Below are 27,595 nucleotides of genomic sequence, written 5' to 3'. Positions count from 1 at the left end.
CGGACGTTGCAGAAGGGAACGAGCGTTGACTCCTAGAACGGGCGTGGTACAATTTTACGGAACTTTATTAATTATTTTCGAGGTGTTTGCAACGGAATTTCAATCTGCCCTTTTACATGTGTTGTAGGGCGACTTTGTACTTTATGAAAACAAAATTGGCAGACGTAAAACTATGACTTGAAAATATTTATTAAAAAAATCATTATTATTAATTCTGCCACCATGTTAACAACAACCTACGTGTCTGCCTGTTTAAAGCAACAATTTAATAGAACAGTCGAGCAAATCTGAGTTGGAATAGACCATATAACGATGACTTGAAAAATCGCGATTTTCACCTGAGCCAGGTGCTTGAACACAACGGCTTTGGGCTGGCAGACTCACGGGTTACTTGAGACGAACCCCATAGCTCAGCGAATTTTGAGCCATATAAGAGACGCTTAGTGAAATATGTCGCCAGCTCTCCGTCTAGAACAGAACGCATGTATAAACAGGCACCATATGCGGTCTTGCTGCTATCCGAGAATGCATGAATTTCTATTCGCTTGGAAAGGGTTGAGATGGCTTGTCTAGGGATGCGCAAATCATTTAATTCAGACAAATTCTGACAAAATTGTTTCCATTGAGATTCTAGCTCGGGTGGTAAGGGTTGACCCCAGTTGGAATCGAGAAGCCATAATTGTTGCATGAAAATTCTAGCTGTCACTGTGCATGGGTTGAGCAAACCTAGCGGATCAAAAATCATTGAAATGTAGGACAGTACAGTGCGCTTTGTAATTGCTGTATGGACGCTTTCAAAGTTTAATATTTCGAAAAACAATTGGTCAGAATAGCTATTGTATAGCAGGCCTAAGGTTTTCGTGTTTTTATTAGGACCAAATTCGAGAATGTTGTTAGAAATTTCAGCTGATTGAACAGCGTCTAAAACATTTGGGTGATTGGAATTCCACTTGCGTAATGTGAAACCACCTGTCTGCAAAATTCTAGTAATGTTCGAGCAAATATATTTGGCCTTTTCGAGACTTTCACAGCTAGTGAGTAAGTCATCGCAATACATATCTTGACGAATTACTTTAGAGATCTCAGGATGCTTGGCTTCGTGTTGATTGGCTAGTTCAAACAAGCATCTGATAGCGAGGAAACTAGAGGCTTTTTCTCCATAAGTGACTGTGCAAAGTTCGTAGGTTTCTAGAGGCAAAGATGGATCGGGTCTCCAGAATATTCTTTGGAGAGAGCGTTGTTCCTTTTCTATAAGAACGGAGCGGTACATTTTTGCGCAATCGCTTGTTAGTATGTACTTGAATCGTCTTAACCTCAACAATATCGAGAAAAGATCATCTTGCAATACAGGACCGTTGGGTTGAATGTCATTAAACGAAATACCATTGGAGGTTGGGCAACTCGAATTGAAAACTACACGAAGTTTCGTTGTGATGCTTTGTTCTTTATAAACGCCATGATGTGGAATGAAGTATTCATATTTGGCATGATCTGGGGTTATCACCTTAGTCATGTGACCTAAAGTTTCATATTCTGCCATGAACTCGACATACATGGATTTTAGTTAGAGTGCCTCTTGTCGCACTTTCTACAACTTGCAGATCTGCATTGAGAAACAAAATGGCCACTGCGTAAACAGTTAATACAAAGGTTTAGATCCTTTGCCTTACACAATCGTGCGCTTGATGATAGATCTACAAAAGTTTTGCAATGAAATATTTTGTGGTCAGCCTTACAAACGGGACAGCTTTCTCGTGGCTGATGGTTCGGTTTGCATGAGACGTAGGCATGAGAAAAATTGTTATTGTTTGATTTAGTGTGCCTAGTCTTGGAAGGCACAGCTATTGTTTTGAGTAGATCCAGAACTACTTTAGATCCCAATGGAAGCTTATCCTGAAGAGTATGTGTAGTCTCCGTTGTCTTAGCCCCACAGTATGTATCGAAGGCGTAACAATAACCCGTTGAACTACACAAAGTCCAATTCTTATATCCAAATCGAATAGGTTTGGTTTTGATAAACTGTTTAGAAGAGTTGTGGCCATAGTATTTCACCATGCTCTCTCGTCAATAGACAACTCCTCATGAAAAAAGCCCCATTGTTGAAACCGCTGATTCATGAGATCCATGAGGGGGCGAACTTTGGCCATTTTGTCCCCTTTCTTCAAATTTGTATTGTCTGCAAGATGTATGTTTCGTTTTATGTCATGAAACCTATTCCTAGACATGCTTCTCGTTACTAAATCTATACCCAGATCTTCATCTAAACTCCAATACATCGATTCCCGTGGTACAGAATGGTATCCTGTCAGCAACAGAAATCCCAAAAAAATTTTCATATCAGATTCAGAAAACATAAATCGGTGGTCATTTTTCTGCTGTGCATACAGATTACTTTGAAACACTATATGATCAATCACGTCTTTGTCAATAAATTTTTTAAATATTTCCACCGGGCTTCTACCTTCAAGTTCAGCCTTGAGTATGGTCAAGCGATCGAGACAACCACGAGTTGTAGGCGTACTTATATCTGTTTCAGGGTCTTTAGTCCACACGGGGTTGGCTGTCTTCTTTTTTTTTTGGTAGTTGCTGATTCCTAAATACTGCAAGGGGGACATCATCTTCACTGGAATATTCGTCATCGCTTTTGTCGTAGTGCACTTCTATAGATCCTGGAACATCACGTGGGACTAATGTCTTCTTCGTCGACATCTTCTTCGTCCGTCTGCTCATCTACTTCTGGGGGAATTATTACAACGTCTATCTCGCCGTTTGTGTCCAGTGACTGAAGATCCTCTATAGCTGGACCTAGATTCTTATAACTTCTACCATAAAATAACAGGGGAGGTATTGGTACGTCATTCATATCCATTCCAAATGTGAAGTGACTCTGGAGGAAAAGTGCCTAATTACTTTTTAGAAATTTTGTGCATAGGGGGTATTCTCCCAATGTACTCAAGCGAGTACACTCAACTTTGACCGCGATTATTATTTTGAAATTAATTAACTTACCCTTGTACGTTTCTGAGGCACTACTATAATGGTTCGTGAACACAATTAAACACAAAAAACAGCACTAAGCGGACCCAAAGTAACCTAAACACAATAATGAAAAATGTCAACACACGAAAACTTAGGTTAGCGAAACGCTTGCAAGATAAAAGCCACGTGCAAAGTTAAAATTGTAGAATTTGACATAATCGCTGTTAGATATCTGTATGACAGTTCATATACATCAGGTTTGTCGTACGAATAACCAAAAAATTTCTGTACCTTACTGCCAGAGGGCTCTTAAATGAATCAAAGTTTATTGTACTCATCCGAGTACACTGGGAATTAATGGGTTAAATTTGTCGGTGCAAACGGCCATAAGCTGCGGAGCATCGCCAGCTCAACTTTTATATGGTCGACAATGACGCGAACGATTAGCGATGCTAGAAGAGAAATCGCAGCCGAAGCTATTCAACCATGCGGAGGTGAGAAAGAAATTAGAGAAGGAACAAGAACAAAACTACGATAAAAGACATCGCACCCAAGAAAGCCAAGACCTCGACGAAGGAAAACGAGTATGGATAATCGACACAAAAAGAGAAGGAATAATCAAGACCGCTGCAGAACAACCAAGATCGTATTTTGTCGAAACAGACGGAAGAACGTTGCGAAGAAATAAAAAAGATTTCCAAGTATTGCCGCAGACGAATGTGTTTGACGAAGTAGAATATCATGCAGAACAAGAACCCTCGATTTCAAATCGGCCCATTAGAAACAACCAACGACCAGCACATTTTGAAGATTATGTCTTAAACTACACACATAAAAATATTTACTTGAATTCAAAAAAATTAAATGCTTGACTCAGTTTGCATAAAGAAAATAGATATTTAGGTAGAGATCAGTTTTTCTCTTCAAACATTTTACATTGGTTCAAATAAGAGAAAGGTTTTTTTGAAATATTCTCTTATTGCAAACGTGATTATTCAACTCAAGCCTAGAACGTGGTATTTAATCAAGATATAAATGTTTTGAACTAAAAAATTATAACACATTTGTGTAAAAAATTGAGATGTCTTTTTCTGATCGTCTATATTCCTGATTCAAAGGTATGAACAGTTTTCTGCAATAAGCATACAAAAAAATTTGCCTAAAGTGACGCGTAAGTTTGCGTCAAGAAACGTAATTTAATTCAAACAAATATGTTCTTTCATCTAAAAGGAATACGCACATCGGCAGTTTTCATTTATACGGTCGTCATTTCGCTTTGCTTCCGTTCATGGTTTACAGTTGTTTGTTACTTGTTATAAAAGTGTATGTAGTTTACTTGCAATGGAAAAATTGTTTAATATTTGGGGTTTCGATAACCTCATACCCATCTTCCAAGGTAAGTACCTAAGACCTATGTTTAATTAGTGTATAGCCGATAAATGGAATGCATAATTTTATATATATGCTTATGCTTGTTAACGCGAATATGGCGTGGGTAAATGGCAGCGTGGTTTTGATTATTGTCAGTATTGTGCACTTATTGTGGTCTTATTTATTACAGATTTATTTGGATATTGAACAGATGTACCCTCCATCTCACTTTAATTTGCTAAACAAGTGGAATCAAATTTTTTGCCAAAGCTGTGGAATTAAAACAGGCTAATATCAGGGACAAAGCATCTGCAAAGCAAATTGCCCTCCTAGAAGAAAATATTGACAGTACCAAATTGCGGTTCAACTTCACCTATTACCTCATTTGCTTCCCCCGAAAGGAAGGATCTGTTTAGGACGCAAACACTGGAAGTTTTCGATACAGGAAGCTATTGACTCGGTGATCATTCATGCAAAGGTATTCTGAAAAGGTTTGAAAGTTAACAGTGACAATTAACTTTTTATTGCAGAATCCGGGCGATATATCGCGGCTGATAGAATTACAAAAGGAAAAGGCGATTTTAAAGAAACAAAGTGTGCAACCCTACATCTTAATAGAAGGGAGATCACTGTCTGAAATTAACGAAACATATATCGTTGTAGACACTTTAAGGTATCAATTCAAAAGTGTCGTTAAAGCGCTAGATATTTGCTTTAAGTCTTTTCATATATTCAACTGCAAATATCCACCACAATCGGAGCACATTTGGCTCTTAATACAAAAAAGTTTGTACAAATTTGAAACTAAATTTAACAAAGACCTACCATATATGGCAGAGATTTAGAGATTTTGTACATATATCCATTAGAATAATAGGTTTCATTTTATCTTTATTCTTTTGTGTCTTACATTCAAAAAATGAAATGCCATATAGATTTTGAGTTGCCAGAAAAATTTATATTCCATTTACATGTCCACTCTTGTTCATCTTTTGTTTGCCCTTTTTCGAATTGCCAAAGATCGTTTCACAGACGAGATGTTTTTAAAAAACACCTGTCCAACAACCATATTAAAAATGTAACAGCTAATACAAATTATATTAAGAATAGGACTGCAACCGATTTAACAATTACTGAAGTTAATGCAACAACTGATGAAGTTAATACTTCCCCAACAGCAAATGAGTGTTTATACTCTATATATACTATATATTCTGACAATCGACATCAATAAAGTTGTTTTACCACTTTTTCTAAAAAGTTTTCAAAACGGTGGCCATCTCATCCCGAATTGCCCTATGGCGCATTACTTGATGAAATCTACATGCAATTACCAGAGGGATATGATGGAGACAATAAAATCTGTCGACTACAGAAGGCTCTTTATGGCTTAAAGCAAGGGCCATTACGATGGAATAAGGATTTCACAAGTACGTTACAGATATTCGGTTTAACAGCAATAAAAACAGGACCGTGTATGTTCAAAAGTGAAAACGACGACCTTTAGGAATTTATGTAGACGTTGGTATAATTATGGGCAATGACGAATCAAAAATCAATAAATTACTGTAAGAACTACACACATTGTTTGAAATCGTTACACACGACAATGTGAATTCATTTTTAGGTATCGATATAATAACAATTGATAACAATGTTATTACTCTGTCAAAAAAAATACACCAAATCAATCCTAAAAGACTTTCAAATGAGTGAAGCGAGGCCTGCCGATACACCAATCATCAACAGTGACCGGAAGGTTTTGTACGAAAAACGTGTAACATTTTATAAACATTGATTTCAGTTGTACAGTGATTTTGTATTGTACGGTTAAAAGGTAATACAAAATTATATACCTAGGTAGTGAATCTATTCTTTTTTAATCAATTATGGCAATGAAACCAATTTCATTCCCATTGTGAAAGAATTTCGCTAGTTTAATAAAACAGTTTCGTTGGCCATATCAGAGACTGTGATTGCTGTAATTTTCTCATTCAATTCTGACAACAGTACAATTATAGGAACCAATGGAACAGTTTCACTAGACCCATTAAAAAAATTCCTTGTTGTAACTGAGGGTTAGATTGGGACAATTATGTATTGCTATAGTGTTAAGGTGAAAGTATGCGTAATGACAATGAAGCATTTAATTATTACTATGCGGGTGTATTTAGGATATTCACCTATTGGATTCACATTAGTGACACATTTTTAAATACTTTCAAATACAATGATAATTTATGCAACTTCTTTTCTTTCGGAAATTTAAATCTTGCCTCGCGATTTTATTATACAAAGCATGTGTTTAGTATATACCATGGTGTCTATTTAATTATACACCATGGTATATACATACCGGGTGGTGCACGGTAAGAAGCAACATAGAGATTTAATGTGGGAAATTAGTTTTATGCAATATCCCGCCGCTGCCCTCCTGTACATTTTACAGAGAAAACTGTAGTGTTTAATTGTATTGGTGGATCCATATTTGGGATGTTATGATTCAAATTATCGAGTTTGTCTTTCCCAAAAGTTTTTTATTTGCGGCATTTGGGCAATGTAAAGGCGTCGAGTTATTTAAAATGGCCCATAGGCACTCATATGGGTGTGACCTTTGGTCAAGTAACGGATCGTTATCTTACTTGGGCCGAACGATTCGTTCACTTTAGTTACAAGGGCCGTAAATAACGCCCAGTTCTTATTTTGAGCTGTACAATTGTCGCACCAGAAGACAAACTCACTTACATCGCGTTCCTTATTTATGACCTCAAACATTGCATCAGTCAGTGATTCCTGCTTTCCTTCCAGATAACGCTTCATGCCAAAGAACACAAAAACTGATATTTTTATCATTTTTGCTAATTGTGGCAAATGTTTGGTTAAAAACGCCTAGTCTGCTTGTAAATAGACAAGATTTACTTTGTGGTATAATAGGAAGCAACAACACTGTTTGCAGATCCATGGAAAAAATACGCTTAGAGCTATTTTCTAAAAATTGAGCAGCTTCTTCCGAGTCTTCTTTGTACTTTTCGTGTGCCTGAGAGGCTTTTAGATTTTTCTTGAATGCTTTTATCACCACTGTTGGTAACAAGAGCATTTTTCATAGAAGTGCATTCATCACAGAGATCAGATTTTGGCTGACATAGTGAAATATTCATTTCTTTTAGCATTTTTCTGTAAATTTCTACTTTGCAAAATCCCGGGTGCTGTGCAATAAAATCATTAAACAGAAATTGTATGGTTAGTTCTCTAGGTAAATATCTAGTATTGGGCGCATTTTTCCTTCTATAATGGCTTATGCACGGATTAAATGATTCAATATGTTCTCTAATCAGCTTGCGGTTTACTTTTGGTTTAGGGTTTAAACCTCTGCGTTCCCTTACAGCATTACCGCAGGGTTCGGCTTTAATGCCTGATACCAATTCTGTTATGACCGAATCTGCTCTATATCCTAATGTATTTAAAAATGTTAACTTACATACTGATATTTCTGTATTATCAGGCAATTTTGGTAAAGAATATAGCCTAGATTCTGCTTGATTATGTTGAGAGTTAGAACATTTGCGTTTGATTGGAACTAAAGTAACATGTTTATACTAAGCCATTTTCGGCGACTCGTATAATCCATAGACCAGTAGTAATTCCAAATAACTGTTCGCGTGTCTTCATCTAATTCAGCGCATTTTCTTCTACATAGGTTTTTACATTTTTCCCTAAGAGGATGTTTACTTTTATCTCTTTTCTCTTTTTGGTCACGAGTAAGTTTTTTTGCTACTTTCTTTGTTTTATTGTTGGGTTCCTCAAAGTGTTCGATGTTATTAGAAGAAGCCTAAAAGTATAGAACTGATTACTCTATAGGCAAATCAAAACAAACGCTTTTTCGTACTGCTCTAAAAAACCATAAATAAACAAAGTTTAATAATGTATAGAATATTATTCCTAGAGTAAAAGTGTGCGTGGATTTTTTAAATAGATTCTAAGTTTCGCATTGGAAAAAGTTCCCTAAGCTTAAAATATTAAGAAATGCTACTTAATTACAAGTTTGGTTTCCATCTGGTTTTTTAGTTCATTTGATAAAATACGAAAAACAAATAATACAGATATAATTACCGGATTCTGGATATTTTCCAAACATTTTTCGCTACTGGTATTATCCGGCGCGATGGTGTTTTTACAACAGTGAGCCTAAAACAAAATTAGTTAAGGAATATACTTATTGTACGTTAGAATAATACTTTTTGCAATATGTTTTCTGTGCCTTGTTTTTTAATTGTAGCTTCTTCGCAACTAGTAATAATTGTATTACAATTAGCCTAGAATAAACATCAAAATTAAATAAATTGAACCATAGCATTATTTCTAAAAGAAATAAGTACCTGTTGTAATGATGTCGACATAATATTTGAGTTATTTGATTTCTTCCTTTTAGCCACCACTTCGATGTTAAATTTGCTTTCAAGATTGGCCAAAGGTAACTTAAAAAAAAAGTACTTAATAGAATAATTACAAACAACTTTAACAAACAAAACAAACATACCTTCTTAATTTTTTTGATTAAACGTCGTCTCTTCTTTTCGGTATTTGAACTAACAGTTTGACGTTCAACTTCGCTATCACTTTCGCTGCTCGTACTACATCTTGGCTCATAGTCTTTATCCTTATCACTATCATCAAATGTGCTTTCTACATCGCTTATATCTTGCTTTTGATTGATAACATCTTTTAAAGTAACAACGTTCGATTTTGTTACCGACAAGTTTTCCGTTTCGTTTCCACTACACAAACTATTCTTGGCACCGTTTTCGGGACCAATGTTAAAATATTGTTTAACTTTTGCGATATATTCACTCTTTTGCTCTTCCGTATGATAATTATCAGTAATAAATCCTGCACATTCAAAGTTGATCGTTGGAAATAATTCGACCGGCTCCACATAATGCTGTTAAAAAGATGAACAACATAAATACTTCTTTTACAAAAAAAGTAGGCTCTGAATCAAGTTCAAAAAAGAACCCTTAGCTAAAAAAATAGACATACCATTTTTTGTGCCGTGTAGTTATTTTGTTTTATGGCGTCATTTATTATTTGGTTCGTACGCGATTTTATTCCTGTAGCGGACATGGTTATCCTTTGAGTTTTACAGTTCAACTGATTTAAGTCCATCCCGATTGTAGTGTTACCCACCCCACGCATGTCATTACTGATAATTGGCGAGTATTTTCGTAATAATAGAACAAATTTACCACGCATAAACAAAGTAACTCAATTTTGTTGGCAAAAACCAAGTAAGTGACAAACCAGTTACTTTGTTTTTGTAAAGGATCTTGTAGTTAATTTGTTTCAGTGTGGGGATTTCTGAAATTTAGTGCAGTTACTTGGTTTGGGTTTATCAATATCTCTGTTATTTATGAACCGATTTTTAATTTTCTAGGACCAAAATGTGTATCAGAAACCAAGTAAGTCGCATACCTCAAAACATCGATTTCGAGGAAAATGTCAGTTACTTGGTTTTTGCTTGGGGCAGCCGCGGTGTTCATAGTAGGGGAGCTAACACGAAATCCACTGAACGAGAATGATCAAAATTTTAACCGATGGTGTTCCATTTTGCCCTATCAGAGTATGCTAAAATCGATCGTCTGCCGCCTCAGGTCATACGACTTAAGGCGCTGCGGGTACTTCTTGTGGTACCAATTCTGAAAGGTTGTTTTTCGAAAAAATAAGTTATATACCAAATGAAAACGTTGATAATAGCTCTTAAAAAAATATTTAAAAAAATCCCGCGCATTTGATAACTCCGTAAAAAAACAATTCTTAGTCGGTTTTTCACGAACTTTCTACGGATATAACTAGGTTACGGTGGGACGAATGAAGCTGATTTTTTTTACAGACTCATGATAAGCACTACTAATGACTTAACGGTGTTTCGTTTTTAAATTTTGTCTCTAATTACAAGATTATCTTATTAGCTTAACATTATAAGATATCTTATAATTAGAGAATAAATTTAAAAAAGAAACACTCTCATAGTCATTGGCTGTACCTATCATTGGTCTGTAAAAAAATCAGCTTCATTCTTCCAACGGTAACCTAGTTATATTCGTAGAAAGTTCGTGAAAAACCGACTAAGAATTGTTTTTTTACGGAGTTATCAAATGTGCGCGATTTTTTTAACTATTTTTTTAAGAGCTATTATCAACGTTTTCATTTGGTGTATCACTTATTTTCTCGAAAAACAACCTTTCAGAATTGGTACCGCAAGAAGTACCCGCAGCACCTTAAGTCGTATGACCTGAGGCGGCAGACGATCGATTTTAGCATACTCGGATAGGGCAAAATGGAACTCCATCGGTTAAAATTTTGATCATTCTCGTTCAGTGGATTTCGTGCTAGCTCCCCTACTATCATGCATGTAGTACAATTACAATTTGTATAAGAGTGGGCACAGTAGCTGAGTAGTAATGCGAGCTATTCAGTTCCGAGTATCGGATATTGTTTGGCTGCCTGTGGAAAACAATTCGAGCACCGATTGTAATCTTATATGTTTATACCACATTTGAATAAATTTGTTGATTTAGAAACAATTTCTGCAGTACTGTGGCAGATGATTCGCGAGGAAGCTATGACTGAAACAATTATTGATGCAATGTCAATTTCCCTATGGCCTTATACAGGGTGAGTTTTTTTTCATTTTAAGCATTAGGATCTCGGAAACCGTAAGACATAGAGATTCGGTTAAATGAGGAAAGAGTTGTAGTTTTGAGAGCTTATTCAAAATATGCTTTTGTTTTTTTAAAAAAATCCATAGTTTAGTAGATATGAGCGAAAAACAGATTTAATGATTTTTCATTTAACTGTTGTAGAATCGTTATTATTAGAAATACAGAGATATGCAAAGAACAAAAATTGTAGATTTTTTTCTGCTTAATAAGATACATTAATATTTATTCTTCTTTTATAATGTTCGAGTTATAACGCAAACTTACATTTTTTTAAATGGTAATCATAGTTGACTGTGACATTTTTAAAAAGTGCATTTTTTTCTTTTTACAATGATATAAGGTTCATTGTACTTACTTTGACAAATAAACATGATACAGAACTGTTTGTATTATTAAGAGTATAGCGTAGGCGGTACAAATTTTTTCGCTGCATTTTGTGATAAAAGCATGAAACTCGGTACACGTGTTCATTAGGTCCAAATAAAACTTTTGACCCGCAGCACCCACCGAAATTTTCGTGTGGGTTCAAAATTTGAACACTTTTGTTCAAAAGGGTGTTCAAAGTTTTAAACCTGTAAAAATTGACGAATTTCGGCATTCTAGGGGTCGTTTTTAAATGATTTATGGTCGCTGGTGCCAATGGCGGCATTGAAAAAGTTGCATAGCTGACCCTTAGGCCCCAAATTTGGATTATTTTCAAAATAATGGTTAAATTTTGAATTTGATAGTTTTAACCCTGCGTGATGTTTCGGATGTCGATTCCAGCTAATTTGGACGTGCACTACACGCTAAAAATGTTATATTGAAGTTAAAACAGTTTCTGGTGTGTAAATAGGCCGTTAATCGTTCATAAATTTGTTCAAAATTTGGAAATTCCGTACTTGCAAGGATTTTGCCGTTCTTGGTGTCGTTTCCATATAATTTGTAGCTGCTGATGCTGATGTTGTATTAAAAAAACAGATGCTACTCATAGTTAGGCCCTTTTCATATTATTTTACCGATTAAGAGGGAATGTTCGGCGCAGTCATACCCTTGTTGCCCCGGATTGCAACAACTATTGAATGACAAAGAAAGACGAAAGAGACGAGCATTTCATTAAGATTCGGAAGTGGGCATGTTCTTTGACGGGGGTACGCCCCCTATGCTTCCATTATTGCCCTCCCGTCATCGCTTGTTGGGAAATCTGAACTTCCAGTCAGTCTTGAGCTCACTCCACGACAAGTAACATCTCTCAGCGAGCTATTTTTTTTATAGTTCCGTCCGACTCGTGCCCCTGGAAATGTGGATATCGCAACGATACCATGAAACGCGATCGATCGCGACGCAGTGCCTGGGCGTGCCCTGAAGTCGTCGAGGCAGCCCCCAAAGTATCTCAGACGGCGGACGGTACGATTAGGCCGCGAGTCACAGGCGTTTTAGGCCCTGCGCGTGTCGCTGTAGGAATTCTGCGCGCATATTGAGAGACCGTTACCAACATGACCTGCGGTGCGCTGACGGTGAACTGGCAAGTGTGTTGTTTATACACTCTCGAGGCCGGTTATCTGGTGCATCAACTCAACGAAGGGAAACAGTTTCTGGTGTGTAAATAGGCCGTTAATCGTTCATAAATTTCTTCAAAATTTGGAAATTCTATACTTGAAGGATTTTACCGTTTTTGGTGTCGTTTCCATATAATTTGTGGTTGCTGATGCTGATTTTGTATTCAAAAAACAGATGCGACTCATAGTTAGGCCCGTTTCAAACTATTTTACCTATTAAGAGGGAATGTTCGGCGCAGTCATACCCTTGTTGGCCCGGATTGCAACAACTATTGAATGACAAAGAAAGACAAAAGAGACGGGCATTTCATTAAGATTCGGAAGTGGGCATGTTCTCTGACGGGGTATGCCGCTTATACTTATTGCCCTCCCGTCATCGCTTGTTGGGAAATGTCTACTTCCAATCAGTCTTGAGCTCACTCCACGACAAGTAACATCTCGCAGCGAGTTAGTTCCGCCCGACTCGTATCCCTTGAAGCAAGAGTGTCGCCAGCTATGGCCCAGAGAGGGGCAAGTTGGCATATAAAGGATAAAAAAATTATTAATTGTAGGTATAGTGCAGAGCACATAAAGTTTTACTCTTGTACCTGTCTTACCTCTACAACCACAATAATTGTAATAAGGAATTATCGCCCAAGAAAACCAGGACCCTTTGGTTTTTGGACTGGTTGCTTTGCATTTTGCTACTTTTTTAATCTCTAGTGGAGGGCATCAGCCCTCCCCTCTGGATACGCCCTTGTCTTAAAGTGAGGATATCGCAGCGATACCGTGAAACGCGATGGATCGCGACGCAGTGCCTGAGGGTGCCCTGAAGTCGCCGAGGCAGCCCCCAAGACGGCGGGCGGTACGATTAGGCCGCGAGTCACAGGCGTTTTAGGCCCTGTGCGTCGTTGTCGGAACTCTACGCGCATATTGATAGACCGTTACCACCATGACCAATCAGAAGCAGGTTCTGGTCGCCAGCCTTCGAGAGCCTCTTCAGCACATCAATAGCACTGGTAGAAGACTGAACTTTTAGTAAAAGTTTAGCAAATTTAGCCCCTTGGAACTTCGATGCACATACTTTGTGCCACTTTGCTTTGTTCTGAATAAAAGCAGCTTTAATCCCCTTCCCTTCGTTGAGTTGATGCACCAGATAACCGGCCTCGAGAGTGTATAAACAACACACTTGCCAGTTCACCGTCAGCGCACCGCAGGTCATGTTGGTAACGGTCTCTCAATATGCGCGCAGAGTTCCTACAGCGACACGCGCAGGGCCTAAAACGCCTGTGACTCGCGGCCTAATCGTACCGTCCGCCGTCTGAGATACTTTGGGGGCTGCCTCGGCGACTTCAGGGCACGCGTTTCACGGTATCGTTGCGATATCCACATTTCCAGGGGCACGAGTCGGACGGAACTATAAAAAAAAATAGCTCGCTGAGAGGTGTTACTTGTCGTGGAGTGAGCTCAAGACTGACTGGAAGTTCAGATTTCCCAACAAGCGATGACGGGAGGGCAATAATGGAAGCATAGGCGGCATACCCCGTCAAAGAACATGCCCACTTCCGAATCTTAATGAAATACTCGTCTCTTTCGTCTTTCTTTGTCATTCAATAGTTGTTGCAATCCGGGGCAACAAGGGTATGACTGCGCCGAACATTCCCTCTTAATAGGTAAAATAATATGAAAAGGGCCTAACTATGAGTAGCATCTGTTTTTTGAATACAACATCAGCATCAGCAGCTACAAATTATATGGAAACGACACCAAGAACGGCAAAATCCTTGCAAGTACGGAATTTCCAAATTTTGAACAAATTTATGAACGATTAACGGCCTATTTACACACCAGAAACTGGTTTAACTTCAATATAACATTTCTAGCTGGAATCGACATCCGAAACATCACGCAAGGTTAAAACTATCAAATTCAAAATTTAGCCATTATTTTGAAAATAATCCAAATTTGGGGCCTAAGGGTCAGATATACAACTTTTTTAATGCCGGCATTGGCACGCGAGACCCTAAATCATTCAAAAACGACCCCTAGAACACCGAAATTCGTGAATTTTTACAGGTTTAAAACCTTGAACACCCTTTTGAACAGAAGTGTTCAAATTTTTAACCCACACGAAAATTTCGGTGGGTGCTGCGGGCCAAAAGTTTTATTTGGACCTAATGAACAGGTGTACCGAGTTTCATGCTTTTGTCACAAAGTGCAACGTTTACCTCGATATTTAGTTGTACCGCCTACGCTAGTAGTAAAAACAGATTTTGCCATGAGAAACATTTTTGTTCTCTTAATTTCTGTCTATTATAATATTTAACTTGCAGTTAGTTGTGCGGCGGGGCACCGTTGTGTTGAAACCAGCGTAAATTACGTCGTGTTTCCAAATCTAACCCATCCTAAATATCTTGAAATTCATTTGGTAGAAAATGAAGATAACATTGGCCTGTCCAATTTTCGTCGTAAATGAAAGGTACCTATCTCACTAGATATTGTTTTCCAATGCCAACTCTGTTTACTTACCTCTCAATAATACGAAAATTACTGCAGGGCGTTTATTTATTAAAGTACATTTAGAAAGCCTATCGTTATAAAGATAAAAATTTGTCCTTTTTAAAACTGTCAAAGCCAACTATGACTATAATTAAAAAAATTAAATTTGTATTATTACTCAAAAATTGTAAGATTTAAAAATAAATTAGTATGTTCATCATGTTAAGCATTAAAATGTCTAAAACTTTATTCGTGTCATTTTGTTGTATTTCTAATAATATCGATTACGACAGTTAAATGAAAAATCACTAAATCTGTTTTTCGCTCATATCTAGTAAACTGTGGATTTTTTTCAAAAAACAAAAGCATATCTTAAATAAGCTCTTAAAACGACAACTCTTTCCTCATTTAACCGAATCCGTATGTCTTATAGTTTCCAAGATCCCAATGCTTAAAATGAAAAAAAACTCACCATATATATTGATATATATATATGGGTGGTTAAGATGGGGGAGTCCTAGTCCCGTAGACCTAAAGGTGGTAAGCCAAATTTATATTCGAACCTCGTCGAGGTCGACAAAGTACTTCCCGACCTGCACGGTCATCTTGATTAGATTTCAATGTTACGCTGACACTTGTGCAAATTGTAATACTACCTCTAAAAATTATATTTCTAGCGTTCCTAACACTGTTCATACAAAAGATTTGTGCAATCTCAAAAACTTTGGTCCAAATTCTCCGTAGAATTCAAACTTTTTGCATTCGCTAGCATTTTTAATGTTTATGTTGTTTCTTTGAGTCTGAACGGGTGACCTTATGTACTCCATCCAGTTCTGTATAAAAATCTACCCCTTGATTAGCTTGCTGATCAGCATTGCATTGTTTAATTACATCCTTTAGCTTTAAGTCCGTACGGAAAAAGTAATTTTGCGTAAGTTTGTCCCTAATACCCGCAATGACCTGGTCTGTTAATTCTTCTTCTAACCGTGAGCTATCTTTGAAACCGCAACTGAACAAGTGCACAACCGACTCCTAAAGGCAAACAATGTAAACAGCAACACATTAAAAAAAATAACGAAAATGTTAAAAAACAGTGACACAGAAGAGGATTCTGATACCCACATGTCTCTTGTTTGTGATACTGAATCAGAAGATTTCAATGATGTAGATGACACGCTAGAAAAACGTAATGATCAAAATTTAAGTAGTGATTTGACTTTGAATGTAGGAAACTATGTCATCGTGAAATACCAGGGGGGTTACTGGCCTGGACGTATTGAGAATATTGAAGAAAACGGCGCTACAATAGGCTGCATGATAAAATGTCGAAAGTTGTGGAAATGGCCTGAACACCACAAAGACACCCTTCACTATGATAAAGAAGACATCGAGATGCTAATTAGTGCCCCAAAGAAGGCTTCTAACACAAGAGAGATCTATTCTGTGCCAGAACTTTGTATAAGTGTCTTTAACTCTAGTTATTATGTAAAAATAAAAATTTCAACATATACATTTACTCTATATTGTCTATAGTCACAGTACTAAATCTAAACTATAGTGCAGCGCTGAACACTACTGAGCAATCGGCCTGGACTATAGTTGTGCAACTTTGAGCACAACAATATACCACACTTTGAAGATTCATAACTCTTTTTCAAATTCTTTTTGATAGTCATAAGTAGAAGCGGGTCACTGTCGCCGCCATCTTGGATTTTATTCGCGGGTCAATCAAGGTCAATTAAATTGATTCGCGGGGTCGTTCACGTGGGCGGGGTTGTTTTCGGGGGAAATTTGATTAATTTCTTGGAATTTGGGTTTAATTAATAAAAATTTTGTAGGATTTTGGTCTTTATTGGCATTTGATTTGATTGATGACGTCATCAATTAAATTGATTACTGTGGATTAATTTAATTTGTGGTTTGATTGATCTAATTAATTTAATTAGCGGTTTGATTTCCCGGAATTTCTGTTTGATTACTTTGATTCGCGGCTTAATCAATTTAATTAGCGGTTTGATTTCTCGGAATTTCCTCTAATTAATTTGATTCGCGGCTTATTTAATTTAATCCGCGGTCCGATTAATTTAATTCGCGGTTTGATTGCTCTAATTAATTTATCGATTAATTTAAATTGATCGTATAATCAAGAATAATTACACATATGTAATAATTACACATATGTAATAATTACACACACAGGTAACTCTAATTGAAAACAAAATGGCGGAAAAACAAAATGGCCGCCAAAGGCGGGAAATTTGAAATTTTTTCTATCTTTCTCTCTTACTCACTGCGTCTATCTCTCTCTTACTCATTGCGTCCCTCTTTTACCTATTCTGAAATAGAAGTTAGAAAATGAACAAGTTTTAATTATGTTTATTAGGGTGCAACAATTAACAAAAAAAAAACATTACAATCAAAAGCGCAAATTACAATTTAAAATATACAAACCCTTTTCCACACCACCCTGGAGCTAGAGTTGAGGCGCGTTTTTTTTATCGTGGTGTTCCCCTGTAGGCCTAATCCACGGATACATTAACAGCTGATAACAAAGGTTTCGCCGCTATTCGTCAAAATACCACAAAGCTCGGTAAAATGGTGGAAATGGTTGGTCATGTGCACGCGGACTTATTTAATCAAGAAAAGTTTCTCATAAATGGAGTTGAAATGAAAGTAAAATTTGTTCGAACAAGAGACACCTTTAGTTTAATGGCTGCTGCTGGTTCAACATACAAAGTGAAAATTGTGGATGCCAGTTTACTGGTTATAAGAATGAAGATTAATCCTGTAGTTCTTCTTGCGCACACAAAAGCATTAGAAACCACTGCAGCCAAATACCCTATTACTAGATCGGATGTGAAGGTGCTAACGATTCCCGCAGGTGTGCAACGCAAATCATTGGATAATGTCTTCCTTGGACAACTACCAAAACGCTGCATAATTGGTTTTGTGTCGAATAAAGCGTTTAACGGAGAATACGCTTCCAATCCCTTCAACTTTCATCATTACAAGATTAATTACATGTCTTTGTACATCGATGGTCAGCAGATTCCATCAAAGCCATTGCAACCAGATTTCACTCAAGAAGGATTATACGTAAGAGCCTACCACACATTATTTTCTGGAAGTGGAATACATTTTTTGAACGAAGGAAATAACGTATCGCGATTGGATTACCCACACGGCTACTGTTTAATGACTTTCGATTTAACGCCGGATTTATCCGCAAACGCCACAACTCATTGGAACTTGGTAAAGAACGGTTCTCTTCGCATCGAAGTTGGATTTCAAGACGCATTGACGGAGACAGTGAATTGTCTCGTATACGCTGAATTTGACAACGTGATTGAGATTGATAAACACCGAAATGTCATCGCAGACTTTAACATTTAAAAAAGTTTCTTTTGACGAGTCCCGGAATACAGTGCGTCACATAATTGCATGGCCACATGCTCATCATCATGTAACGAAGCACCCGGAATTTCCCCATTTAGTTTGCCGTTTACAAGGACCACCCTGTATAGTAAAGATTGGTTTGGGCTTCGTTATGCAAGAAGACCGTGATATTGAGCATTTTCCGCAATGCCATGGAGATACCGTAATTAATTAGTCCGCCTACGACCGCTCCTGTTGGAATTTTGGAATTATTTTTGTAACCACCGAAGGATGTTGTCCTGGCGAAGATGAGGGGCAATTAATATTCTTTGATTTCAGCGCCGTTAATTATTTATAAGATGTTTTAGATTCCCATAATAAGTAAAATCAAGGATAAAACGAGTTCAAATCTAGTTGTTTACAAGTTTTGCAGTCCCGTCCGTATGCCTGCATGCTGCGATAAGAGTGTTAAAGCGATAGCGCCGTTTGAGAAGAAAAAGTCCAAGGGAGCTAGTTGCAGATTGGATTTATGAGTACTTAGGTTTGATTACGCTTAATTAGGTAAGCGCTGTTAATTAATGCCATGTTAATGGGCAGTAGTAAACCCTGTCAGAAACCGTCGAGAGAGGTGTCCACAGAGGCGCTGTAATTTTTCTATTTGTTTGCAAGTTGTCTCAGATTTTTAAGATAACCACAGGAGCCTCAATTAATTAAAAACCGAATTATTTTCTACCGCTCTCGGTACGAGCACCGCCCGGCTTTGGAAATTCCCTGTTCCACTTCCACCAAAATTGGTTTCCTTTAAAAGGAAAATGCTCATTTTGGGAGGGATCTTTTCTGCTTCATACTTTCGAGTTGTAAGTACGCCTTTTGATTTTTCTAATTTGCGAAACCGTATCATTCCGAATCCACCGAACCCCTTTTGCTTTACCCTTTTACCGTTTGAGCGACCGTAAGTCAATCCGTTGTCCTTTCCGTTTAACTACCGTTTTGAGTTTACCTTTTTGCACTACCGTAACTTTTACCCCGTTCCGCTAAGTTTCATTACCGCCTTAAGCTTACCGTATTTTCTATCGATAGTGTTACCACCGTTTAAATCACCGTTACTTAACGAAGGTAAGCGCTTAATTTTCAATTACGTTGATTAAAGGGGGGGAGTATATTCTGTTCTCCTTGTTTTTCCGCTTTTCGTTCCCCTAGACACCGCTAATTGATTTGTGCTTTATTGCTTTATTCCCTTTAGGAAATTTACCGTCCGGGCCGTTGGCCATATTTTGTTTTAGATTATCCGGAAGTGACCGCCGCCATTTTGTGGTGAACCCTGACCGATCCCTGGTTATTCCGTTCTCCACTTGAGGATACCCGGAGGCTTTCCACCCCGTCCGCGAAGACCGCACCGCCCCTTTTCCCAAGACTTAGGGGGTGCAGATTAAGTCTTGGTGGCGCCCGAGTGACCGACCGACCGTCCCCGGTGTAATAATTGAACTGTACAATTATATTATTGTTCGACAATTAAATGAACTTGAAATAATTGTGCTTTCCTTTATTCAGAATACCGTTCGTGCACGAGCTAAGGGGGAAGTTCGTCGCATATATTTTTGGCGCCCGAGAGCAGGGACTTGAAGGGTACAACACCACCTCCGCTGAAACAACCACCGCCACCGGCCATACCGACACCAAAAACAACCACCGCACCGCTGGAAGTAAGGTCAGATTTTTATGATTTTTACCGACTTAGAACATTTTTCAAATTTATTTTTGAACTTTGAAATTTTTTTTTAAATTTTTTTTTGCTATCAACTTTTAGTATCCCCATTTCATTAATTGATTTGATTGTTTATGGTATAATCGAAACCTGGGAAAGACAATTGCGTTTTGAAGAATTGTTGTTGTTAATTAAATATTGCAATTCTTTTATTACTGTGTATTTATATATGACTATTATTGCGCTTTGAGAAATTTTTTTTTTTTCGCGCGTGTGACTTGATTTTGATTTTGACTTGTGTTGATACCATTTATTTTTGAAAATGCCACCCCCTATTGATCTTGATCCCACCATGGAGTCTGATCCCGAACTTATTCCTGAGGATGAACCGGTTACCGCCTTTTGCTACTGACGTCCGGGTCAGCTGGGTTTATAAGCTCCGCAAAGCCGAATTAATAGCCGAGTTGAATAAATTTAAGTTGAATACCGAAGGCACCCGCGATGAATTGTGTCGCCGTTATATCTGTTTTCTCCGCGAAGGCACCCGTTCTCCTCAGCCGTTAAAGTTGCCACCGAATATTACTTTTACCCCGATAAGTACGTCTTCCGCCACCGCCCTTGTCACCCAACCGCCGATTATGAGTCATTCATATTATCCGTCTGTTTCTTATACTACCGCTGCTCAGGGATTTGCACAAACCCAACCGTTACCGCCAGTCTGGACTATGCCAGCATCTAATCCGTATGCTCTATCTGTTGGGAGTCCGCCCCAGATTCAGCCCTCCTCCGTCCCATTCAAAATTAAAACCCGAGACTGGAATGTTAGCTTTGGGGGGAATACCGATCCCATTTCTTTCCTGGAACGCTTGGATGAAATAAGCCTTCGCTACAACATACCGGGCGAACAGTTACTTCTTGTGTTGCCAGAATTATTCACCGGCTTGGCACTTCAATGGTACCGAAATAACCGTCTCCGCTGGCGCACTTGGCTGGACTTCGTCACCGATTTTCAAAATTTTTATTTCCCCCTTGATTATCACATTAACCTTGAGGCACAAATTAGCCGCCGTGGTCAAAGAGTTAATGAACCCGCAGTCCGTTACATTACCGAACTGCAAACGCTAATCCGTCGACATGGCCGTATGTCCCCTGAACAGGAGCTCTACTGGTTACACCATAACTTATTGCCTGAATACCGCTTATGTATCCGCCGTACCGATTGCCGTTCCGTAACCGAGTTGACTCAAGCCGTTAAGAATTATGAAGATGTGTACCGAGAAGCCCGTCAGGCTCAACCGTCCCGATTCACTGTTCCATTTAGTGGAGGTGATCAACCGAACCGTACCGAATCTACCAACCGTACCGATTCTTACCGAAACCGAATAGTACGAGAGCCCACGACCAAAACCATGTCTCATAGCAATACGGCAAAAACCCTATAAAATCGTTAGATTGTATGATTCTGAACCCGACTAGGTGTGTAGTAACGGTCGAAAGTGTAGCAACTGCGTGGGAGGCCATTTCTGCTGTGTCAAAAAAAAAGGCAGTCGGTATTATAGCAATACGTCTGATTGTGAAAATGTACATAGATTTTATAATTGTATTACGAAAAAGTTTGTTTTCAGACATTTTGCGCGTAGCATATAGCCTGAGCGCATTTTTGAAAATGTCAACAAATTTAGCCGACCTGTATCATAGCAATACGGATAAATTTTTTTTTAACTTTTCGTATTGCTGCCAGAATTACCAAAAACCTGTTTTCAGACACTTTAAGTGTAGCATATACTCCCAAAAACGAAAATAACGTTTCGGAGTCGCCTGCCCGACGCCTCAGCGCTTGTTACGCTCCTGCGGCGGGTACGGCTTTTCGCGTGTTACGGTCCTGCCCCTTTCTTACTATTATACAGCTCACTCGGCAGCTGATCCAAACGTTGGAACGACGCTCACTTAGTTGTCATGCGTTGTGCGGTTGTGGTGGTGTAAAATGTCGGACCTGAGTTGTGTGTTTTGTAAAGAAACAACGATTGAGAAAGGGAAAAAATTTACCGAAGAGACGCTGAAAAAGTGCAAAGAAGTGGCCGAATATCGGAGTAAAAAGCATAGAGTAAGCAGGAAATCGATTTACTCCGAAATCGAGTTGCCACGTGGTGTCGACACGGACATAGGATACCATTCGGCGTGCTACAAAAATTTCACGGCTGTGAGAATTCCGAAGGATTCAAATATTTCTCACGACAATGTCGTCAGTAATGTTTTTGATGACGGTGCATCGACATCCAGAGCGAGGTAAGAATGAAATATATATGCAATATATCTTTGAGGAGCGTTGGTGTAAAGTGCGTCGTGCACCACGTGGTCGCTGTATGGGTGAGCCTCGCACATTTGTGTGCGCGCATCGTACACAAGCCAACGCTTCGCTACTGTTGCAAAGCATTGAGAACACAAGAAACGCGAGAAACGATTGATTTTCTAATATTTTCAATACATTTTTTTAAATCGCCAAGAAATTGCTTCTTATTTTTTATTTTAAATTAAGGTGATTTTATTTTCACGATAATATTTATTTTGGAGCATATTTAATATTTCGAATTTGTCACATTACAGTGAAGAACCTGAAGGTGATCGAGGAGCGGACGAGAGTACGACAGCGGACGACAGTGCGTTAGCGGACGACAGTACGGTAGCTGTCGGCAATACGGTACCTGATGACAGTGCGGTAACCGATGTTGCTGACAATACGGCAACTGATGATTCGACTGCCGATGAAAATACACACAGCTGTATTATTTGCGGTAAATACAGGATATACGTGAAAAGACGCGCGGTATGTTTGATAAAAGCGACCAACACTTTCATCGAATTTATTAAGGCCGTGTCCACCGAGTACAACAACATCGAGATGCTGCGTAAAATCGAAACTCTCAAAGATGACAACTGCTTCTATCACAAACATTGCAAAACAAAGTTTGAATGGCACTGTAAGAACGATCTCGAGAAAAAAAAAGAAAAAACTTGGCACAAAAAACGACAATGTCATACTGACGCGTATGACAAAATTTGCATACTTATTCGCGAACGCGTAGTTGAGAACAATGAATGTCTCTTTTATAATTTCATCTCAGAAAAGTACATCGAGTTCCTGCACGAACAGTTTGACAACGTCTCCAACGTCGAAAAACCGGATTTTTTTTCGTCGCGTCATTTGGAAAAGAAGTTATTGGTAACGTTCAACGCTGAAATAAAAATCATTTTCTCGGACAACAAAAAGTATATCGCTCCATACGCTGGTCACATCGTCAGCAATCAAGAATTTTTCAAAAACATCGAAACGAGACAAGTGATATACAACATCGGACAGATAATCAGACGAGAGATAATTAACGTGGACAAGACAAAATTACCGGAGGATATAACGGTGCAGGATCTCATCCGAGGTGAATGCGATTCTGTGCCACCGTTGCTATCGTATCTCTTGCAGTGTATCATTTGCGGTGATAGTAAAGGCGTAAGTCAATCTCGTCATGAATTAAAGAAATCCTCGCGCGACTTAAAAATGTTTTCCCTCGGTCAGGACATTATTTATGCAGCTACGAACGGCACTATTAAAACCTCGAAACATGTCACTCTGGGAATGGCGTTAAAGAGTCTCTCGAGCAGCAGGAAAATTGTCGACCTTGTCAACAAATACGGTCACTGCTGTAGCTACAATGTCATCGAAGAGCTAGAGACTGAGCTGACATTCACATCAACGCAACAGAACAAATGATATCCCGAAGACATAATTCTCGCCGATAATTTGTGTACTGGAGTCGCGTTCGATCACTTCGATCGGTTCGTCGATACTCTCACTGGTAAAGACACTCTCCACGACACTGTCGGGATAATTTACCAAAATATACCTAGTGACGCAAATTTTACCGCTCCAACCGACGCTTCTGTACAAAGTGATGATACTGCAGCCGCGTCAACAGATGAAACGCCGCGAGGTCGAAAAAGAAGAAGATGTTTCGACGCTATCGTCAACGAAATCGTACCTTACACGAAAAAACCAAAAATCGATTCCTACTTCTCAACTCCCAGTATCGGTCAAATCTCAATCAAACCTGAAGTTTTTAAGACGTGGAGGAACCTTGATCTTGCTTGGCTTTTTTCACACAAACTGGACATTCCCGATACCCCTATGTGGACTGGGTTTAATAGCCTCATAACTGAAGACACCTCTGCTTTGCAGAAAGTATCGTATTTGACGCCTATCAATGCATCTCCTACAGATAATTCCGTAGTGCACCTCACTTTGAAAATGGCTCAACAAGTAGCTGAAGAATGCAGTTCGGAATACATGCAAGTGACGTACGATTTAGCTATTGCAAGAATTGCATTCGGAATTCAGTCCCAGGAAGCGCCGAAATTCGACAACGTTTTCATACATCTCGGCGGATTTCATATAATGATGTCATACTTCAAAGTTATCGGCTCTTTCATTGAGGATTGCGGTATTACCAATATTCTGGTGGACAGTGAAGTTTTGGCGAATGGTTCATTGAAGGGTTTCATTTCAGGTACAAATTTCAATCGATGCAAAAGACTACATCCCCTTGTATCGCTCGCGTTTCAAAAACTGCATTTCGATACCTTCGTCGACCGTGAAAAAATTGTCATCGAGAAATCAATTGAAGATTATTTGTTTCAATTACAAAAGCAACGTTCAACGACGCCTACAATAGAACACGAAGCAACTCTCGAATTGTTCGAGAAGTATGACAACTTTACCGAACAAACATTGCAAGGAAAGCATGGACTAACTGCTCAGTTTTACACCGTTTACATCCGATTAGTGTCCTATTATGACATGCTGAACAAGAGTATTAGAACCGGAGATCTGAAAATGTATGTTTACATTCTTGCAAAAATCACAAACTTTTTCTTCGCTTTCAATCACCAAAATTATTCTCGTTGGCTGGTATATTATGTCAGCAAGCTGTGCAGCATCGACGAAACCCATCCAGGACTGCGTTTCTCATTAGAACAAGGATCATTCGGAGTACGAAGAACGGAGAAATCTTTTTCCAGAATACCTGTTGACCTGACTTTGGAACAAACGATTAACGGCGAAGCAGCTCGGAGGCTAATCGGAATTATTCACATGACAAATTCGGTGGCTGCAAGGCAACGTTGGGCAATAAATCACAGTGCTCGAGCTCGAATAATATCACATGTGCTGAAAACCGCTGGAATCGCCAAGAATCAGGATATCTCCTCGGAACTGAAGAGTTCTCGCATTCGAAAGAGTCACCAGCAAGTTGAGAAATTCACAAGGACTTTACAACAATACATGAATCCTTTCGACAATTCGTTAGACGCTGATAAGTTGTACAACATCACAACTGGAGAAGCTGCTGCACAAAATACCACTGACTTTCTGCTCAACGTCGAATCTCGAGGAGAAACTTTGCGCGATAATTTCATAACCGAGGTAAAAGAGAGACATGCACGTTTTCAAGAACCAATAAAAAAGAATCCAGTCTTCACATTCAGCACGGTAAAGAAAAAGAAAAAAGTTGTACTCGGTGGCAAGGTTCAAGAATTGAGGCTACAAAGAGACTTATTTGGGCGGCTTTTAGCTTTGTCCTTGGAAAAAAAAATAAGTATCGAAAAAGTGTTGTGTTACCCGATAACCCCAATGCCGCTATCACTTTGTCACATGGACGGTACAATAAATAAAACCGACAAATCAGCATTGATGCGAGACCTTGAAAAAAAAATCGAGAGCACGGAGCCAGAGTTTACAGATGTTTTGATTATCGATGGGTTCTTTTTACTGCACACCTTAAAAGACATACCACGAACATTTGGAGATATCTCGAAAAAAATTTTGCACATTTTGTGCAAACATAATGTTGAGAGGATCGATCTGATATTCGACAGGTATTTCTGCCCGTCGATCAAGGACACGGAGCATGGATTGCGAGAAAACGTAAAATCGGCCGATTTTCGAATCTCAGGACCGCAACAAGTTCGACCTTCCGATTTCGCTAAAGAATTGAAAAACATCAAATTCAAAGATGCTCTGGTCAAATTTATTATCAACAATTGGTCAGAACAAGACATGGCGCACATAATCGCAAACAAAATCATCAACATCAATCACGACATGTGTTATGAATATTCGGTGAAAGGTGGTTTTGTTATCCAAACAATCAACGAAGATCTAACTTGCCAAGAACACGAAGAGGCAGATACGAAGATCGTTTACCATGTCTGCCAAATGAAACAACGGGGTCAAGTAACGATTCGATGTTCAGACACCGATATATTAATAATAATGCTCGGAAATATGGAATTTGTAGAAAGTGTCGTCCAAATTTCTATGGATGTTGGTGTTGGCAATTCCCGGCGTTACATTGATGTTTCACGTTTATACGAGACATTGGGATCCACTCTGGCAAAATCTTTACCTGCTTTCCATGCAATGACCGGCTGCGATTATAATCCCGCGTTATATCGCAAGGGTAAAAAAAGACCATTGACGATGTTGAAAAATTCGAAACGCTATCAAGAAGCTTTCGGTGATTTGGGCAGCTATACTTCTGATAGTGACAAGGTATTCCCCGTTTTGGAAGAATTCACGTGCAGATTGTACAACGAAAAAAAAATTAATAACGTCGATTTAGCTCGACTCAACATTTTTTCGAAGACATATAAAATTAAAAACGACGATGCTTCGACAACTCTGAATCTCCAGTTATCCAATTACGACGCCTGCAATCTGCCACCATGCAAAACGGAATTGGAGAAACATTTATTACGAACAAAATATATTGCACAAGTCTGGAGCAACGCTCATAAAAAAACGCCAACCGAACTGAACCCTGCAGATTGCGGATGGTATGAAGACGAGGGACGATTTCAGTTTTCGTGGTTCTCCGGCAACCAACTACCTGAGTTGAGCGACGTTATTTTGGACGACATATCATCATCCACAACAGGTACAGTTTACATGGCTTTTGCTGTTAATTTCATAAATAAGTTCGTGATTTTTACTAACGATGTTTATTTTACAGAAGATGACGTTGAAGATCTCCCGAGCGACGTCGAAAGTGATTTCGAAGACGACGATTCCGAATCCGACAGCGATTGAATACGAGAATATTTTATAACTTTGAATAAACCGTTTTTTTTCAACTTCATCCCAGTTTCCTTTTGTGCGATTTATTTCAGTCCTTCAACTTCAATGTTACGGTTTCGGGTAAATTCTTTGTTAATTATCATCTAATAAATTCAGGGTCGCAACGTATTCATTGGTTTGTAACAGAGAATTCAAGATGCCTCAATACGATTTTTAAATGATATCTGAGTATCGAAAAGTTGTCTGATAGAGAAGGTGCTACACTTAATTTGTCTGATATAAATTTTTTGCACATGTGGACAAC

General features: G+C 38.6%; 4 protein-coding genes across 4 annotated transcripts; 3 read left to right on the top strand and 1 right to left on the bottom strand.

Moving 5' to 3' along the window:
- Positions 1-7,837: 7,837 nt before the first annotated feature.
- Positions 7,838-13,808, bottom strand: LOC116166181. The gene is made up of 6 exons (XM_031481047.1): positions 13,671-13,808; positions 8,888-9,289; positions 8,727-8,825; positions 8,586-8,663; positions 8,461-8,535; positions 7,838-8,179 (listed from the first exon to the last, which is right to left on the bottom strand). Exons 1-6 carry the CDS (start codon positions 13,806-13,808, stop codon positions 7,928-7,930), a joined length of 1,044 nt encoding a protein of 347 aa, XP_031336907.1. The 3' UTR covers positions 7,838-7,927.
- A 3,872-nt stretch (positions 13,809-17,680) lies between these two features.
- LOC116166171 (uncharacterized protein F54H12.2-like) lies at positions 17,681-18,478 on the top strand. The gene has a single exon (XM_031481036.1). It carries the CDS (start codon positions 17,681-17,683, stop codon positions 18,476-18,478), a length of 798 nt encoding a protein of 265 aa, XP_031336896.1.
- A 3,651-nt stretch (positions 18,479-22,129) lies between these two features.
- LOC116159137 lies at positions 22,130-23,962 on the top strand. Its single transcript, XM_031472068.1, has 2 exons — positions 22,130-22,451; positions 22,770-23,962. The coding sequence occupies exons 1-2, from the start codon at positions 22,150-22,152 to the stop codon at positions 23,929-23,931; spliced, it is 1,464 nt and encodes a 487-aa protein (XP_031327928.1). The 5' UTR covers positions 22,130-22,149; the 3' UTR covers positions 23,932-23,962.
- On the top strand, positions 23,949-27,337 carry LOC116159136. The gene is made up of 2 exons (XM_031472067.1): positions 23,949-27,151; positions 27,227-27,337. Exons 1-2 carry the CDS (start codon positions 24,346-24,348, stop codon positions 27,301-27,303), a joined length of 2,883 nt encoding a protein of 960 aa, XP_031327927.1. The 5' UTR covers positions 23,949-24,345; the 3' UTR covers positions 27,304-27,337.
- The last annotated feature ends 258 nt before the right edge of the window (positions 27,338-27,595 follow it).

This window comes from Photinus pyralis, unplaced genomic scaffold, assembly GCF_008802855.1.
Source record: "Photinus pyralis isolate 1611_PpyrPB1 unplaced genomic scaffold, Ppyr1.3 Ppyr1.4_LG1, whole genome shotgun sequence".
Classification (NCBI taxonomy): domain Eukaryota; kingdom Metazoa; phylum Arthropoda; class Insecta; order Coleoptera; family Lampyridae; genus Photinus; species Photinus pyralis.
Note: the sequence above shows the minus strand (reverse complement) of the source record. Positions and strands in the feature narration are given on the sequence as shown.